The following is a 16,672-nucleotide window of genomic DNA, read 5'->3' as shown; positions in this document are numbered from 1 at the left end:
AATTCATTCATTTTAAAAGTACTTTTAATTAAAAAAATAATAATGATACAGGACATAAAATCACTTGTGATTAAAAGGTCATTGATATTTTTCTACTGGACTTTCAGCATAACATGATAGAAAAAGTCTTATATTCATGCAAGTGCTACAGTGGAAAAGTCTAATCTTTTTTGGATATTGGTATGTGTTTGATCTAATAGTGACACATGGAACCTCTCTAGAATTTAAATACATATGTTAACTTTTATTGAATTGTAAGCTCTATAAGTTTATAATATGCAGCACTCCCATTACTGATACTATATGTGGGACTCTCCCACACTACAGTGGATTCTCTCGTGTTCTGAGAAGAATGAAAGATATCAAACTCTTATTACTCATAATTTATACAGGCATTTGGATATAATATTGCTAAACATCGCAACACGGTATGAATTAAATGATTAGCAAGAAATCTTTGCACTATATTTGCATGCTATTACTTTTTATTATTAAAAAAAATACTTAAATGTCAGGTCCAGGAGGTGCCTGTGTGATTAAACATTTCTCTGATTAAAAAGCCTGACAGAGAAATGGAATGACCGAGCTCTAAGCGACACAAACCCAGGACAGCTCAGAGCCTGCCTTGGAGAGCATGACATGGTCTGCCTCCCTCCCACTGAACATTCGCCCCAGGGTTCCAAGGAACAGTAAATGTTTAACTTCCCTGGAAACAGAAAGTCACCTGCTGTCCTTCCTTCCCATTAGCTCTATAACCCTGTCAGCTCCACAGTTAATAGCAACAGGTTTTGATTGACCAACAAATCCCTACCTGAAGCCAGGCTTCTGGGCTCCCCAGTAGGGCTTTTTACATACAGAGGGGTGCAATGACTAGAATCATGGAATCATGGAATCATGGAATCATGGAATCATAGAATAAGCTGAGTTGGAAGACACCCATCAGGATCATTGAGTCCAACTCGTAGCCTAGCACCGGACACCCCAAGAGTCACACCCTGTGCCTGAGAGCATTGTCCAAACACTTCTTGAGCTCTGTCAGGCTTGGGGCTGTGACCACTGCCCTGGGGAGCCTGTTCCAGTGCTCAACCAGTCTCTTGGTGAAAAATGCTTTCCTGATATCCAACCTAAACCTCCCCTGACACAGCTTCAGGCCATTCCCTCAAGTCCTGTCACTGGTCATGAAAGAAAAGAGATCAGTGCCTGCCTCTCCTCGTCCCCTCACCAGGAAGTGGTAACTGCAGTGAAGCCTTCCCTCAGTCTCCTCTTCTCCAGGCTGAACAGACCAAGTGCCCTCAGCTGCTCCTCACATGGCTTCCCCTCAAGGCCCTTCACCATGCTCACGTCATGCAGCGAGGCACACACTGCTCACAGCAGGAGCTGGCCAGGCTGATTCAGAGACTGGCTGCAGTGCTGGGCCATCGCCCCAATCCCCTGTATCCCTACCACATCCTGCTTCTCCTATGGCTCTAAGGCCCTGTCCATGCTCCATGACAAGATGAGCCAGGTAGAGCTGGTCATCAGACCAAAGATGGATACTTTACTGTGAGGCTGTGAGGACTGGCACAGGGTGACCAGAGAATCTGTGGATGCCCCATCCCTGGAAGCATTTGAAACCAAGCTGGATTGAGCTCTGAGCAACCTGCTCTAGTGGAAGGTGTCCCTGCCCATGGCAGAGGCCTTGGAACTGGATGATCTTTAAGGTCCCTTCCAACCCAAGCCATTCCAAGCCAAGTATGGACCAGCCATGCCTGCACATCAGGTCACTCAGCTGCACAGGGCCCCAGTGCCACACTGAGTGTCTGTGTGAGGGACTGTCCGTGTGCAGGAAAGCCTGTGGTCAGAGCCAATGCTTGCACGACACTTACCAGGCCTGTTCTCTTCCCACTGCTACAAGAAAATTTATCACCAGGTTTAAATGGCAGAAGATTGAAACCTGCTGAATGAAGAGAATAAACACGACTGAAAATACAGTAGCTTTTTCATGGAGCCCTCTCTACCCCAGAAGTCCTGTTACTCTTTCCAGCAACCCCACTGACCCAGCTTTCTCCCTCACATAGTTTTGCCTTTGCCACCCCAACAGATTTCTCGAACCTACTTCCAGCTCCTTCAAGGTGGGGTTTTGAATTTAGGCACAATGCTCATCCTTCCTAGAAGTACTTGTGTCAGAGAATGGTAGCACTGCCAACCACAGAAAGGCAACAAGAAGAAGGAAACGTAAATATTTCTTTTTCACTACTATCACGTAGGCCAGTCAATTGTTTTTGAACTCCTAACGCTTATCTCCAGCTTTCTGGTAAAACAACTGATCTTGCCAAGTCTTCCAACAGCACAATTGCTGTGGGCGCACAAACGTAAGCCTTGAGCTTTTGACATTTCTCTGTAACTGCTCCTCCTTTCTTTGAAAACAGTATCAAGAGTTTCTTTCCTATGCAGCCATGTGAGAGGAGAGCTCAGCACAATCTGTGCCACAGCACTGATTACCTTCTCTCCAAGAGGAGCGGAGAAAGGCAGACAAGCTGAGGATGTCCACCCCCCCCAAACAATGCTGAAAAATTCACCAAGGCCAGAGCTTTTCTGAGGAAGGATTCTAAAAAGGGCAGTTAAACTGCATCAGAATTTCCCACCTGCTTTTTCATCAACAAAGTCTGAGTTTGTGCCAGTGTAATCAATGGGAACTTTATTATGGACTAAATCGGAAGAAAAGAGATGGGAAGAAGGGGGGAAAGCAATTTAAAATCCTGTATTTCCAAGTTATAGTTCTTATAAACAGCCTAATCAGGTTCCTGTGCATGTAAGCCAGTATTTTCTTCAACAGTGCAGCTAGCTGGCCATAAAATGAGCACATTGCATTTATTCATGCATCCAGAGTGAAAAAAAAATTTTCGTAAGTTTCAAAAAAACATCTTTAAAGTGGGCAGACAAGAACTTCAAATACATTAAGCCAATAACTTATATCACAATATGATCCAGAGAGTATTTATCATTCTATCCTTTATAGATCTTTTACAGATTAATGTATATAAACAGAACAAAGTAAATACTTCTTTCATCTGTATTGGAAAAAAACACCCCTCTCAACCAACCTTAAAAAAACCCCAAAAGTTAGGTATAAACACATTTTAGTGATTTTAGCAGTAAAATTTCCCAGCCAACAATCATAATCCACCCCCAGCTCAAAGGTTCATCTTACTGTGACTGAAGCAGCCCACAAACCTGGCTCACAGCTGCAGCAATACTGCCCTTCCTACCTGGACAGGTTGTTGTTGTTATTATTAATAAATTGATTACACACTTCTCAGGTTGAAAAATGTTTCCTTTAATATTTAACTTTGCTGGAAAGATATGAGTAAGAGGAAAGGTTTTCAAAAGACTGCACTTCACACAAAACAAATAGGACCTTTCCTTCTTTTTATTAAACCTGGAGGAGTTTGGGTATTTATTGTGTTTATTGCGGGGAATTCTTTGTAATCATAAAGCAAGAATTTATGATTTTACACTTGACTGAATCATGACACAAAACACCCAGGATTTATAGTTTCCTTACACAGTCCCCTTTGGTAACCAGTACACAACACATCAATCTTCAGCTGTTTACAGACCTTCCCTCTCCCTCCCTTCAGGGGTGTCAGTTGATCTGTAAGACAGAAATATGAAAAAGTTCCCAATGTCTTCTGTTTATCACCTGATCCCACTGGATGCTCTGCTGCTCATGGCTCCTTTTTCTCACTTTAGCAATGACCTCGAAGGAGGATGTTCCGCTAGTGCTTCTCATCTCGACACCCCTCACGAATGCTCCACCAAGTCATTAGGAAGGGACTGGCCAGCCTGGTGCCCAACAGAGTCCGCTGTTCCTTGACAGCCCCAAGAGCCGCATCAAAGGCTCTTTTGAGGCACCAAGTCCATAACCTGGTTCTATTTCACCCTGGATTTCAGTAACATGGGCAGATACAAGGGCAGGGATGTGTCTGCCCCTCTGCTCAGCCCTGGTGAGGATCACCTGGAGTGCTGTGCTCAGTTCTGCGCTCCTCAGGACAGGAGAGACATGGAGCTCCTGGAGTGGGTTCAGTGGAGGGTGACAAAGATGATGAAGGGACTGGAGCATCTCTCTGAGGAAGGGCCTGTTCGACCTCGAGAAGAGGCAGCTGAGAGGGCATCTTATCCCTGTCTGTCAATGTCTGCAGGGAGGGGGCACAGGATGGACCAGGCTCTGCTCCATGGTGCCCAGCAATGGGACAGGAGGCAAGGGGCAGAAACTGATGCCCTGGACACAAGGAAGAATTTCTTTCCTGTGCAGAGACCGAGCACTGGGACAGATGGTCCAGAGAAGCTGTAGAGCCCCCCTCACTGGAGATATTCCAGAACCGTCTGGACACAATCCTGTGCCATGTGCTCTGGGATGGCCCTGCTCGAGCAGGGACGTGGGACGAGATGGCGCGCTGTGGTCGCTTCCAGCCTGACCCATCGCGGGATCCAGCGGTCCCGTGGCACAATGGCAGCTCCATCTCCTGTCCCGTGTGTGTGTCCCTGTGTGTGTCCCGTGGGTGTCCCTGTGGGTGTCCCTGTATCCCGTGGGTGTCCCTATGTCCCGTGGGTGTCCCTGTATCCCGTGGGTGTCCCTGTGGGTGTCCCTGTGGGTGTCCCTGTGTCCCGTGGGTGTCCCTATGTCCCGTGGGTGTCCCTGTATCCCGTGGGTGTCCCTGTGGGTGTCCCTGTATCCCGTGGGTGTCCCTGTATCCCGTGGGTGTCCCTGTATCCCGTGTGCGTCCCGCGGCCCCCGCCCCGCCCGCGCTTCCCGGAAAGGTTCCCCGTTCGCTTCCGGTTCCGTGCCCCATCATGGCGGCGGCCCCTGCGCCCGGCGGGCTCTGAGCGCTGCGGAGCCGCCCCGCTCCCGCCGCCCCTTCCCCGCTCCCTCCGTGCGGGGCGAGCCGGGCACGGTGCCGGCGCCACCGGGAGCCGTTCCCGGGCTGCCGCGCGGCTCCTGCCCGGGGCCGAGGCGCCGCCGCCGCCATGGCGCCGGTGCAGCTGGAGAGCGCCCAGCTGGTGCCGGCCGGCCCCGCGTCAGCCCCGGCCCCGCCGGCCCCCGGCGCCGTGACAGCCGCCGCCAGCCCCGGCTACCGCCTCAGCACCCTCATCGAGTTCCTCCTGCACCGCACCTACGCCGAGCTCACCGTGCTGGCCGACCTGTGAGTGCCGCAGATCTCTCCGTGCCCGGCTGGCGGTGCCGCCTCGCAGCATCCTGGGAGGATGCGGAGGCCTCGCCAGGGATCTGTCCCGGAGCTCATCCGGGGCTGGAGTGGGGGGAGGTGGTTGCGCTTTTCCATTCATAAAATGGTTTGGGTTGGAGGGGACCATAAAGATCATCTTGTTCCAACCCCCTGCCATGGACGGGGCCACCTTCCACTAGACCAGGTTGCTCAGAGTCCCATCCAACCTGAGCTTGAACGCTTCCAGGGATGCAGCACCCACAGCTTCTCTGGGCAACCTGTGCCTGTGCCAGTGCCTCACAGGGAAGAATTTTTTCCTGATATCTAATCTAAACTTACTCTCTTTCCCATTCCCCGTTGTCCTGCTCTTGTAAGTACCCTTGCCCATTCTCCCGTCTGGGGAGATGCCTGTGCAGGCAGGTTGGTCTCTGCATCAGGCTGTGTCCAGGGGCACAGCGAAAGCTGCTGAGTGATCTGTCATAAACAGAGAAAATGATTGTGAGAACTGAAAGCAGCTGCCGATTGGCTGCTTAAATGCTTAAGTTTGGCCCCAAGTTACTGCCAAAAAACCCCAACTGTAGTGCTGGTACTGATATCAAAATGTGTGAAGCTGGAATGTCTGAAACTGAGGTGTTTTCAGATGCTGCAACTCCTTGACTTGCCTCTGTAGTTTTAAAAATACTGTTTGATTATTTTGGGGAAATAAGTTATTTACGTTTACTTAATGATCTGCCATGCCGATGTTGTTGCGTTTGAAGTGGCAAAACAAAGGAATGTTTTTGGGCCAAGAAAAACTTTCCAGAAAGCATTTGGACTCTGAATAAACCTGTTTCCCTCTTAACGTTGTTTAACCGTAGAGGTTCTTGTGGGGAAGCTGTGTGTTTCAAGAAGCGACATACAGAACAAATGGGAAGAAATAGGTATAGCTCTTGTACAGTACCATGTCTGGTAAGGGTGCAAATTGAAGTTTGCCTGACGTGAGTTAAAGAATATTCAAAGTCTGGACAGGACAAGGAATTTTAAGTTTTAGTTTGCTTTGAAAAAATTTCCAGAATATCAGTCAAGAAGTCCGTCCTTTGTGTTTATGGCGTGTGTAGAGTAATTGATTTCAGTACCCTTCATCAAACTTCTCAATTAATTTGTCCAGTTCCAGTTTGCCTGGTACAGAGTAGTGAAAGGTGACCCATGGTACTATTTTTTCTATGCTTTCTAGTTGTGTAGAAGTTCCTGTGCTTGAAGGTTGCTAATTAAATTTCTAGTTGTCTGAAATGTAATAGGACAATATATAATACATTTTTTTTCCCCCTCTTCTTTCATATAGATTACCAAGAAAGACTGATATGGAAAGGTGAGTTATGAGAAGAAAATCTGTAATACATGTTAAAATATGGAACTTGTTTAGGATGTTAATATTAATATACTGCTGTTTAAATAAAATCTTTTTCACGTAATTTTAGATTTTATGAAAGAAAATAAGCTTTGTCTGTCTTGCTGTCACTACATATTTTCAAGTTTTTTCTCAGCATCAGTGACAATATTGGGTTTTGTTGGTGTTTGGGTTTACAGTTGTTTTGGGCTTTTTTTTGTTGCTGTTACAGTAGGTGAACTCTGTTAAGGGGATTTTTCTCTTCATGAATCTTGAAGCAATGAACTGACAGTAAAGCTGATATGAAAGGGAACTGGAGATTCTAGTTAGTGTGATAAAGAAATGTTTTGTTCAGAACAAGGACAGCAAGGTAAAAACTTCTTTTCTGCATTTTTCCATTTTACCTGATCTTTCTTATCCTGGGCACTGTTTTCTGCTCCTGTTCTATTTGGTTTTGAAGTGTGGAAATTAATGGAGAGCAAATGTAAGAGACCAGAACAGCACCCTGCTGAGATGAAAAAAATCCATTTACTTTTTTGTTTCTCTTAATAAATGTTACGAAACTTGTCAGAATATTGTTCCCTTTGTGTTGATGTATTAATTGACCCAAATGTCTTTAGAGAGATATAGGAGCTATGATATTCCTAAGAATCTTAATAAAGAATTCTGTGTACCAGGATGATCATTAATTGTTATCTCAAACCTTCCAAAACTCTCATAACATGTGGAATTAATCCCATTTTCATGGAATCATAACCTGGAATGATTACTTGTACCCCTTTTCCTTCTGCATAGTATTTTATTAAGAGAAACAGTGTGGGTTTTGATTTGGTTTAGCTTGGGTTTTTAATTATCACTGTATTTACTGAGGAAATTATGTCCAACTTGGGTCCAGAGCTCCCTTGTACTGATTGGGGGGTTTTTTTCCCATCTCAGTACTTAGCATTTCTAGGTAAAGTTGGATTCGGCTTTGTTAGGCACGTGGATCTGGGGCAGCAACTTAAATCCTAATGGACTACCGAGAAAACGAAATAAGACAGCCTTCAATGTACAATGAATGTCCTTGGGTTGAAATTGTCTTGAAATTAAATGTTCACATCTGTGCCGGTTTGGACAAATTTGGAGGAGAATACCCTCTGAGAGAAGGCAGGTTACAACCAGCCCTCCCCCACCAGGTTCGGGAAAAAATGAATTTTCCTCAAAGGAAAGTGAAAGAGATAAAACTATTTATCTAACAAACACACAGGAAAAGGGTAATAATGCTAAATAATAATAGAACCTCTCGCTGTGGAGAGAAAAACCTGGGAAAATTTCAAAGTCCTTCCATAGGTAGCCTCTCCCCTCCTCCTCAGAGCTGGAACGGGGTGGGCCCACCTCCAGGGCCAAGGCCTCGGTGGAAAGCCCTCCCAATGTATTCTGATGTTGAAACAGTCCAGCAGAGAAGAAGGGAAAAGTCGAAGTCCCAGGAAAACAAAAGTCCAGCTCTCCGGGGAAAAGGCCGAAAGCTGGCTGGAAAGCAAGCCGGGTGCTTCCCTCCGCTCTCGCTCTGCTGCCGCAGCTGGACGCAGGGAACTGTCTCTGTCTCTGTGTCCTTGAAAACAAACTGTAAACTGCTTTGAAAGTTTTGCTGAGGTTTTTTTTTTCTCTCCGCCCTCTCAGGCTCACTTTAAAGGCACAGAAAAGGCAAAAAATTAATTTCTGAGCATAGAACAGCGATATGGGGTACAACATCATAAAGTTACCCCAAAACAATATCCTTGTTAACTTTGGCTTACAACTCCTCTTGGTGAAGTGGCTTTCCAGCTCTTGGAAGAGCTCATCTGTAGGAATGTAGCTGAATTATCCATATTTTCTCGAGCTTTGAGACTGTAGTGGCTTCAGTAGTTGGGCTTCAAGCTCTGTTTCTTGGAGCTAGAGCCTAGTGACATGGCATATATACTTTGGTGAAGATGTGATGGTGTTATCCTCTAATAAAGTTCACATAAAATATAAGTTCTGTACAACAGTGCCTATTTAAAAGATGCTGTGATAAGAAAAACCGATGAGAAATTATGCATCGTAGTATAATACAGTGCCTTTTTTTTCAGGGTCATTTATTAGTTGTCAATTGTAGGAATAAATAACTCTTACAATAAAGTGGTTGGATTAAAAAAAAACATTAGTGCTGTGGCGTAAAATTAGTTGTGCTGAGTTGCTGGGGAAATCCAGGGGCTTTCTTTTTGGTAATGGAGACTGGTTTTTGCACAGTATCATTATCTTTTTCTGGGTAATCTACTTCAGTCTTTGACCACATCACTGTGTTTCTTTGTTTTTCTCATGTCTAACTAGTTTTTCACTGGTTTAGTTTGTAGCTGTTGTACCTTGGCCTTCTGCACTTCTGAAAAGAGTCCAGTTCCATCTTCCCTACAATACCCTCTAGATATTTGAGGATAGCAGTAGGATCTTGCCACAGCCTTTTCTTCTTAAGCAGGAGCAAACTCAGCTTCCTCAGCCCATCCTTGTATGTCACATGTTTCCTGCGAATGTAAATCCATCTTCTGATCTCCCCTTGATCACATAGCAGTTCATCCTGTGGAAGGCAATTTGTTGATCAGAGGTGGTTTGCCCTTGGCAAATTTCTGCTGGTAGTTTCCAGGCTAATTTCATGCTTGCTTGGTATTTATCTGGACATAACTTAAAGAAAGATTTGTCCTGTGAATTTTTTTCTTAACTGAACTTAGGCCAACTGACCTATAGGTCCCTGGCTCCTCCTTTGCCTTCTTGAAGAAGGACATGGTGTTTGTCTTTTTGCTGTCATCAAGACCTTTCATCATTGTGGGTTTTGAAAATGGTAGAGAGCAACTTTAGAGTGGCATGGATCAGCTCCCTCAGAATCCTTGAAAGGCAACCCATCCACTCCAATGCACTTTTGTATGTCAAGCTTGCTGAAGTGGTCCTTAACTTGATTTAATTCTACTGTAGCTAATGCTTCACTCCCCCAGACTCAGCCATTAATTAGTCTGAAGAACCCAAAACCTGAAATCCAAACTTAGCAGTGAAGACCAGGGGTAAAAAATGCACTGAGCAACGTGGTTGTTAGAAAGATTTTTAATTTTTGTTTCTTGTTTTGTAAATAAACTCTTTCCTGAAGTTTCATCTTCGTTGAATATTTATTTTTGTGTAGCCCAGAATAAGGTCATGTACCTATAATGAAAGACAATGCAGCAAATTTTAAGGCCTTTATGTTTTATTAGAGAAGTCGATTCCCAATGCAGTTGTCATTGAGGGATGATGGTGGTGCTTCTGGAAGCAGGGTTCTGTCAAATCGAAGTAACAAGTCTTCTCTAACTTCATTTAAGTGGTATTAATGGAATAGTTACTGGAATACTCTGTCTAGATTTGTCAGTCATTTTCATTATTAAATCGTTGTGCTTTTGGGGGGCTGGTTTTTTAATTTATTTTTAGTCACAGAACATCAATTTGAATTTTTCCTGCTATCATGCGGCTTTCACCGTAGACGTTTGACATAACTACTGGATTTTAGCAACTTCTATGTGGAGTTTGTCTGAGAGATTGCTGGCTTTCTAAAGTCTCACTATAGTCATCTTTCAAATCTCATAAAGTTTTTCTGAATCTTTCAAAATTCTCAACATCTTGTTTTTGTAGTGTGGTTACTGTTAGGGCAGTGTGTACGTACAGCAGCTTGTCCACCGCTTGAAATCTTAATATCAGGCTGAATGCCATTCCAAAACATTTGCTCTAGAACACGGAGAAGTTATTGGCCTAATGCCCAAGTTCTTGGATGAGGTTCACAGTATGTAATGGAAGAAACAGGAACAGATGGTATTAGTTGTGCTTCTGGCCTTACATGTTCATCTGCTACAAGCAGATTATGCTTTACTTGCCCAGAAAAGTTAACCTCATTACACCAATACTCTCAGCAGAATCAGGCTCTTTCTGTGTTATGAGTTTGTGTTTTACAGATTGGGATCAGGAGGTGCAGCTTCTGTTTGTTAGAAGCCAGTGTCTTATGCACTAATTAATGTTCTTTTTGTCCAAACGCTTCTGTTACTTTAGAAAACCTTATTAGGAAAACAGCTTAGGTTCGGGGTTTTTTCCAAACTAAGTAGAAAACCGTAGTGAAATTAGTAAATTGAACCCACAGAAAGGGAGGAAAACCTCTATAAACAGTTGATGAAGTGGTATTTCAGATTGTATGGTATTACAGATCTACACTGTAGATCTTTGTGTCTCATCTGATGCATCTACAGTGTAGATCTGTAATAAAGCATGAAAATCAGCCTATGCCTGTATTGCATTCTCTTTTACAAAAATTAACTCTGAAGACATGCAGACATATACTCCTTCATTTTGACTATCTAATACAAAGAATGGTGGGAGGAATACTGAGAGTCAGTAAGTCCTTATTTCCATTTCTTTGCAAGGCAGGAATGGAAAGGAAAGTTACAGGGTAGGGTTTTTGTGGTCTTCCCCACCACCCCCCTATTTCCATATTGTAACATACTATGTAAAGATGATGTAAAAAAGCTAGAATGTATTTTGTTTAGTACCTTATTTGTTTGTTTGTTTGTCTGTTTATTTATAGTGAATGTAAGTGTAATGTTACTGTCAGGTCCTGTAATCCTTGGGTGTGTTGCCTACTTTAAACTTAATCTTAAGCCTTGAGGAAATCCTGTAAAAGCTGTAAAGATAATTTAGTTGAGTTCATGATGGAATTGTTTCTCTTACAGTCAGTGATTAATTCCTATGAATATGCTTTTTGTTTCCCCAGACAGTCATGATTTAGAATCCATGTATATTGTTAGGTATTCACAACAGAGCTTTTTTCCCCCCATGCTCTTAATCAAACAAGCTACATATTACTTATGCCTGTATTAACACAATTAGAAGTTATCATTACAGCTCTTTTTCTTTTTTAATTGGCACACAGTTAAATTACAGCTTTATTATATATCTGAGCACTGGCTTAATGTACATTTACTTTTTTTTTGCAGGAAAATAGAGATAGTGCAATTTGCAAGTCGCACTCGTCAGCTGTTTGTTCGTTTGTTAGCCTTGGTCAAGTGGGCTAATAATGCTGGGAAGGTGGAAAAGTGTGCGGTAAGTTAGAGACAGAGTCTGGCATGAAACAGTCTCTGAGGGATATGGGATATTGCTGCACCCTGACTTCTTTTTACTACAGAAATTTGAAAAAAATATTCCTGTTTAGAGATTGTATAATCTTGTTTTTTAACAGTTCATGTTCCCAAAAACTCATCAGTGACATAAAATGAAAGGCTTGTCTGCACATAGTTTCAGGAATGCTTTGGGTTGAGATAACAGGACAGGGAAGATGGTGATCTGGGTGTGTTAGTTCTTATTATCACTTTCATCCTGATCTTGGATAAATAAGAATAAAGTCCAGAATGTTGCAGAAAAACAAGCCCCTACTGATTACAAACAAGTATGGTTGCATTCCAGTAGCAATCAGCAGATAAAGAGCTGTGAAGCTGCACAGATCCCCCACAGCACCAGGAATGGCATGTGGATTTTAGGTGTCCTTGCATGTGAATGTAAGAAGTGGCCAGAATATTCATTCTTTCTTTGTTTTGTAAATGTACTTGAATTGGAAGTGACAGATAAACTGACTATAAAGGGCCATTGATTTGTGCATTTTTTTAAATTGCCTTTTTTTCCTACTCCTTGTCCTTTACAGATGATATCCAGTTTCTTAGATCAGCAGGCCATCCTGTTTGTGGACACTGCTGATCGTCTGGCATCGCTGGCTCGAGATGCTTTGGTTCATGCTCGGCTGCCCAGCTTTGCCATCCCATATGCAATTGATGTTCTGACAACTGGATCCTACCCTCGGCTGCCCACCTGCATTAGGGTAAATAACTCTGCTGTGTCTGGGGGGTGTGGGAATCCCCTGTACAGCATCAAATGCACAGTAATCAAACTAATTGTCTGTGTGCAGATGGAACTGTAGCTCAGTACAGGCCTAGAGCCAAGTCTCTGCAGTGTCAGTTTCTCATGCAGAACACTTCCTGTTTGAACAAGTTACGCTTTCCCAGTAGAACGTTCCCTCCATTTATTTAGTTCTGTCAAATTTAGTGATTTTTCTCAGTGGTCAGTCTTGGGTAAAACGTAATCAGCTGGAAAGCAAATCTCAGTGTGAGATAGAAAACTTCACTGGGCAGTGACCTGTAGTATTTATATTTTCAGACTTCTGGTCTGGTTGGTTTTCACAATGGCTGCTGTCAATCTGTTTAAAGTGTTTGAGATGCGTAGACTTGCTTGTGTTTATTGTAACAGGATAAAATAATCCCTCCTGACCCAATAACAAAGAGTGAGAAGCAAACCACACTTCATCAGCTAAACCAGATTCTTCGGCATCGACTCGTGACTACGGATCTTCCTCCACAGCTGGCAAATCTTACAGTTGGTAAGAACTGGGATTACTTTTTGAAGGATACGTTATTGCAGGCTGATTTAAAATTGTTGTTTTAATGCTAAAGCAAAACTAAATGTTAGCTTGAGACCATTAAGGATGCTTCGTCTATTAAGACTAGGATCCTGTCTCTGTATGACATTAAAAGATGTGGTTTTTTCCCCTCTTTGAAAAATGAAGGCACTGATAATATTGCTGAAATATTGACTTTCAAGAGGAAATCCTGTGCAGGTAGTGCCAAAAGGTTTTAGACAGTGTCTTGCTCTTTTAGCAAATGTTTTGCAAAATGGTCTTTGGACTACTTCATCTTAATTTGTTTTTAAAATGCAACTTAGTAAAGCTGTTAGGTCTTTCTGCAGAAACTGTTTGAACTTGAGTTTAAACAAGTCACTCTAATGTTGCTTTTTAAAGCTGTTTTGATACTTATGTTCAGGCACAGAATTTGTTCATATTTATGCACGCCTTTTGTTCAGTGACTCACTGCAGTGCCAGATCTCTTAAGCTGTTTTGAGATCTGTTTTCATTTAGCCCAAGTAGTGGTAAACATTAAAATAACCTTTTTTAAGAGGAAAGATGGCTATAAACTGGACTAGGTTATTGCAGAATCACAGAGAATGGGGTGGGAATGGACCTAGTCCATGCTTTTAACCAAGACAAGGTTAGCCATTTGTAAACCATTCCCTACAGACCTAGATCAGAAATGTTTCTAAAGAATCTCAGTGCAGGTTTTCTGTAGTCCCTGTGTGAGTGCTTGCAGTGTCAGTATTAGAGGTATTTTTGTCTAGTGGAAGTACATATGAATGATATATGGGTAATATGGATAATATGGATAGTATGTCTGAGTCTTGAGAGTTTTCAGTTAGCTAAACATTTCAATGACTATTATTTTCTATTTTAGAGTGTGGTTTGTTTTAAGAGGATGTCTGGGGTGCTCTTGAAAATGAAACTTCCTGAGTTAAAAGGTTAAAATTTTTGCAGGAATATTTCTATATGTCTTTAATTGTAAAGGCATAGGACATAGTTCGTTAAATGATTGAGAAGAAGGTTGACCTGCAGGTTAGAGTAAGGACTTGTACTTACTTGTTTGCTCTGCCTCTCGTTCCTTTATGACCTTGCTTGCATAGTTTTAGTCCTTGCTCCCAATTCTTGAAACAGATAGCAGTGTTCACAGAGGTGTGAGGATGTACATATCAATTAGATAAATAGTGTGCATAAGCTTTGTTTGTTGTGTATATATAAATTCTGCAGAAGATTATCTTCCTCACATGAAAATGGATTTATAATATTCTAATATTAAATAAATCCTTTGCAGGGAGATGTGTTTTCAGGGCTGGATTTCAGCCTGGGCTGAGATCCATGTTCTGAATGTCATTTGAATATTGCTGAAAGTATTCATTGTTGATAGTAGCAAAGAATAGGAATATTTCAGCCAGATGTTTTGTTTGTCAGGCTGGTAGTCAGCTTAGTGTTACTCTGTATTACAGAAGCACAAGTGTTAACAAGTTACCAGATTTAACAAGTTAACTTCAGGACAGTTTGTACATCTGGCTGTGCTGCTTATTGACATTGGGTCTGTTGCAGACTGTAAAATCTTCAGAGGTGCACAGAAACATAAGCAACAGAGCAGAAATGGTAGGGAAGCAATCCATTATGAGTGCCAGGAGCTACCACACTGTTATTTTGAGGCATCTTAGGAGACTGAGTGAAATAAAACATTCTTGTCTTCCTTAGCCAATGGCCGTGTGAAGTTCCGAGTTGAGGGTGAGTTTGAGGCCACCTTGACAGTGATGGGTGATGACCCTGACATCCCCTGGCGCCTTCTCAAGCTGGAAATTTTGGTTGAAGACAAGGAAACTGGTGGTAAGAAAAAAGTTAAACCTTTACGCTTTGTTTTTAACATGATGTTCATCTCTGACGCTGTATAAGTCTTGTTTATACTGGGTTTTCTGCATATAACAACTTAAGAGAATGAAGTTATATATACTTGTCCTGTTTTGACCTTGCTTAACAGGGTTTTAATACCTTAACAATGCTATACAGTGACTTTAGTAGAATGACTAAAATTTCCAGAGTAAACCAAGGATTTTGTTGTTTTGTTATAAAACCTGGTATGGAAATTGTTCGGTACAGCTGTATCTTTTTCATTTTTAATTTATTAATTTACTGAATTATTTTAAATACCTAGTTTTCTGATGTCTAATATGACTTACTTTTCATTTGCAAAAGATGGTCGAGCCCTGGTTCACAGCATGCAGATCAACTTCATCCATCAGTTGGTCCAGTCCCGGCTGTTTGCTGATGAAAAGCCACTTCAGGACATGTACAACTGCTTGCGTATCCTTCTGAAAGGGGCTTCTGAATGAGGTGTTTAATGTAGCCTCACTCTTCTTAGTAGCTGGAAGTCAAGAAGGATGGATTCCCTGTTAAGCTTGGGGGAAATGTCTGGGCATGAAGTTATGGTGGCCTTGAACTAAATGATGGCCTTGGAAGCAGTAATTCTCAGGTGCCTGCATGTCAAATTTAATTCTACACACTAAATCAGCAAAGGTGAAGGTGAGGTATTCAAGGCAGCAGGTTGTGTGGTAAGTCAGTGCAGCAGCAGCAGCTAATTTTGGAGATGAAATACAGAGCTGACTTGGAAGTTCTGGGAGCCGACAGTTCTTGCTACCCAGAACTGCAGTAAAGTGCTGTTGATGAGGGTGTGTTAAGTCTATTGTGTCTGTGTGAATAATGAGAGGAGATGCAGGATGTGCAGTGATTTTCCACTTGCAAAGGGCAGATTGCTTGACAGTGTGAAATGGATTTCAGTGAAACTGTTTCTGCAAAAGAGTCATGTTGTTTTAGGGTGAAGGTGGGAGGTGGGGTTAGTGGTAACTATAGGGTGAGTGGAATTTCTTTGTTAGTAATCATCTTTTCAGTTAAAGATGATGACAACTAGAAATCTGTAAAACAAGGCTGTTGTGACTCTTGTTTAACAGCCTGTCCTAGTTTAGAGTTTAGAAAACCACAAAAAAAACCCCTTTGAGAAATATTTGGTGCTGTTTATATGTGTTTATCTCTGGATTAGTACATTAGTGTGTTTTCAGACAGCATCTTGTCTGACATAGGTGACAAATGGATTGATGTAGTGTACAGAAACAGGTTTATGTAGTGTACAGACTGTCTGGACATCTTACATTTTCTTAGCTCCATGCATTAGACTCCTTCTGCCTGGCTCTTCAGCTGGAAGTCTTGCATTCACAAACACTAATGCTGATCCGAGAGCGCTGGGGCGACCTTGTGCAAGTGGAGCGGTACCATGCAGGGAAGTGTCTCTCACTCTCTGTTTGGAAGTAAGTTCATTTCAAAAAGATTGTTAACAAACAATAAATGAAATAAAAGGAGGGATTATATTTACCAAGCTTGAGCCATACTTTTCAGAATTGTACTTTCTTTTTGATGTGAGACTCCTAAATTCCTTTAATTAAGTATCTACATGTGTTGCTTGATTTGTAAAGAAGTAAGGGTTGCACTCTAATGTACAGAAGAGGAGTGGATACAGTTATAAATTAGTTTATATTTACAGAGATATCTAAAAATTAATTAGATCTCTGTCAGACTTTTACTATATTTATTGCTTGACTCGCACTAGATAAAATTTTAAAAAGCAATCCAAGTACACTTCTGACTGTG

At 42.3% G+C, this 16,672-nt stretch overlaps 1 protein-coding gene across 1 annotated transcript in view; it reads left to right on the top strand.

The window, feature by feature from the left end:
* Positions 1 to 4,992: 4,992 nt before the first annotated feature.
* The window catches only part of MED14 (mediator complex subunit 14), a 35,553-nt gene continuing 23,873 nt past the window's right edge, over positions 4,993 to 16,672 (top strand). Inside the window, exons 1-8 of the mRNA XM_048289444.1 lie at positions 4,993 to 5,183; positions 6,526 to 6,552; positions 11,565 to 11,670; positions 12,266 to 12,439; positions 12,865 to 12,994; positions 14,732 to 14,860; positions 15,227 to 15,334; positions 16,200 to 16,332. Coding sequence (XP_048145401.1) covers positions 5,008 to 5,183; positions 6,526 to 6,552; positions 11,565 to 11,670; positions 12,266 to 12,439; positions 12,865 to 12,994; positions 14,732 to 14,860; positions 15,227 to 15,334; positions 16,200 to 16,332 — 983 coding nt within the window. The 5' untranslated portion in view covers positions 4,993 to 5,007. The remainder of the gene's footprint in view (positions 5,184 to 6,525; positions 6,553 to 11,564; positions 11,671 to 12,265; positions 12,440 to 12,864; positions 12,995 to 14,731; positions 14,861 to 15,226; positions 15,335 to 16,199; positions 16,333 to 16,672) is intronic.

The sequence above is a fragment of the Corvus hawaiiensis genome, chromosome 2, assembly GCF_020740725.1.
Source record: "Corvus hawaiiensis isolate bCorHaw1 chromosome 2, bCorHaw1.pri.cur, whole genome shotgun sequence".
In the NCBI taxonomy this organism is placed as follows: Eukaryota; Metazoa; Chordata; class Aves; order Passeriformes; family Corvidae; genus Corvus; species Corvus hawaiiensis.
The sequence above is the reverse complement of the archived record's forward strand: the minus strand, read 5'-3'. Positions and strand labels throughout refer to the sequence as shown.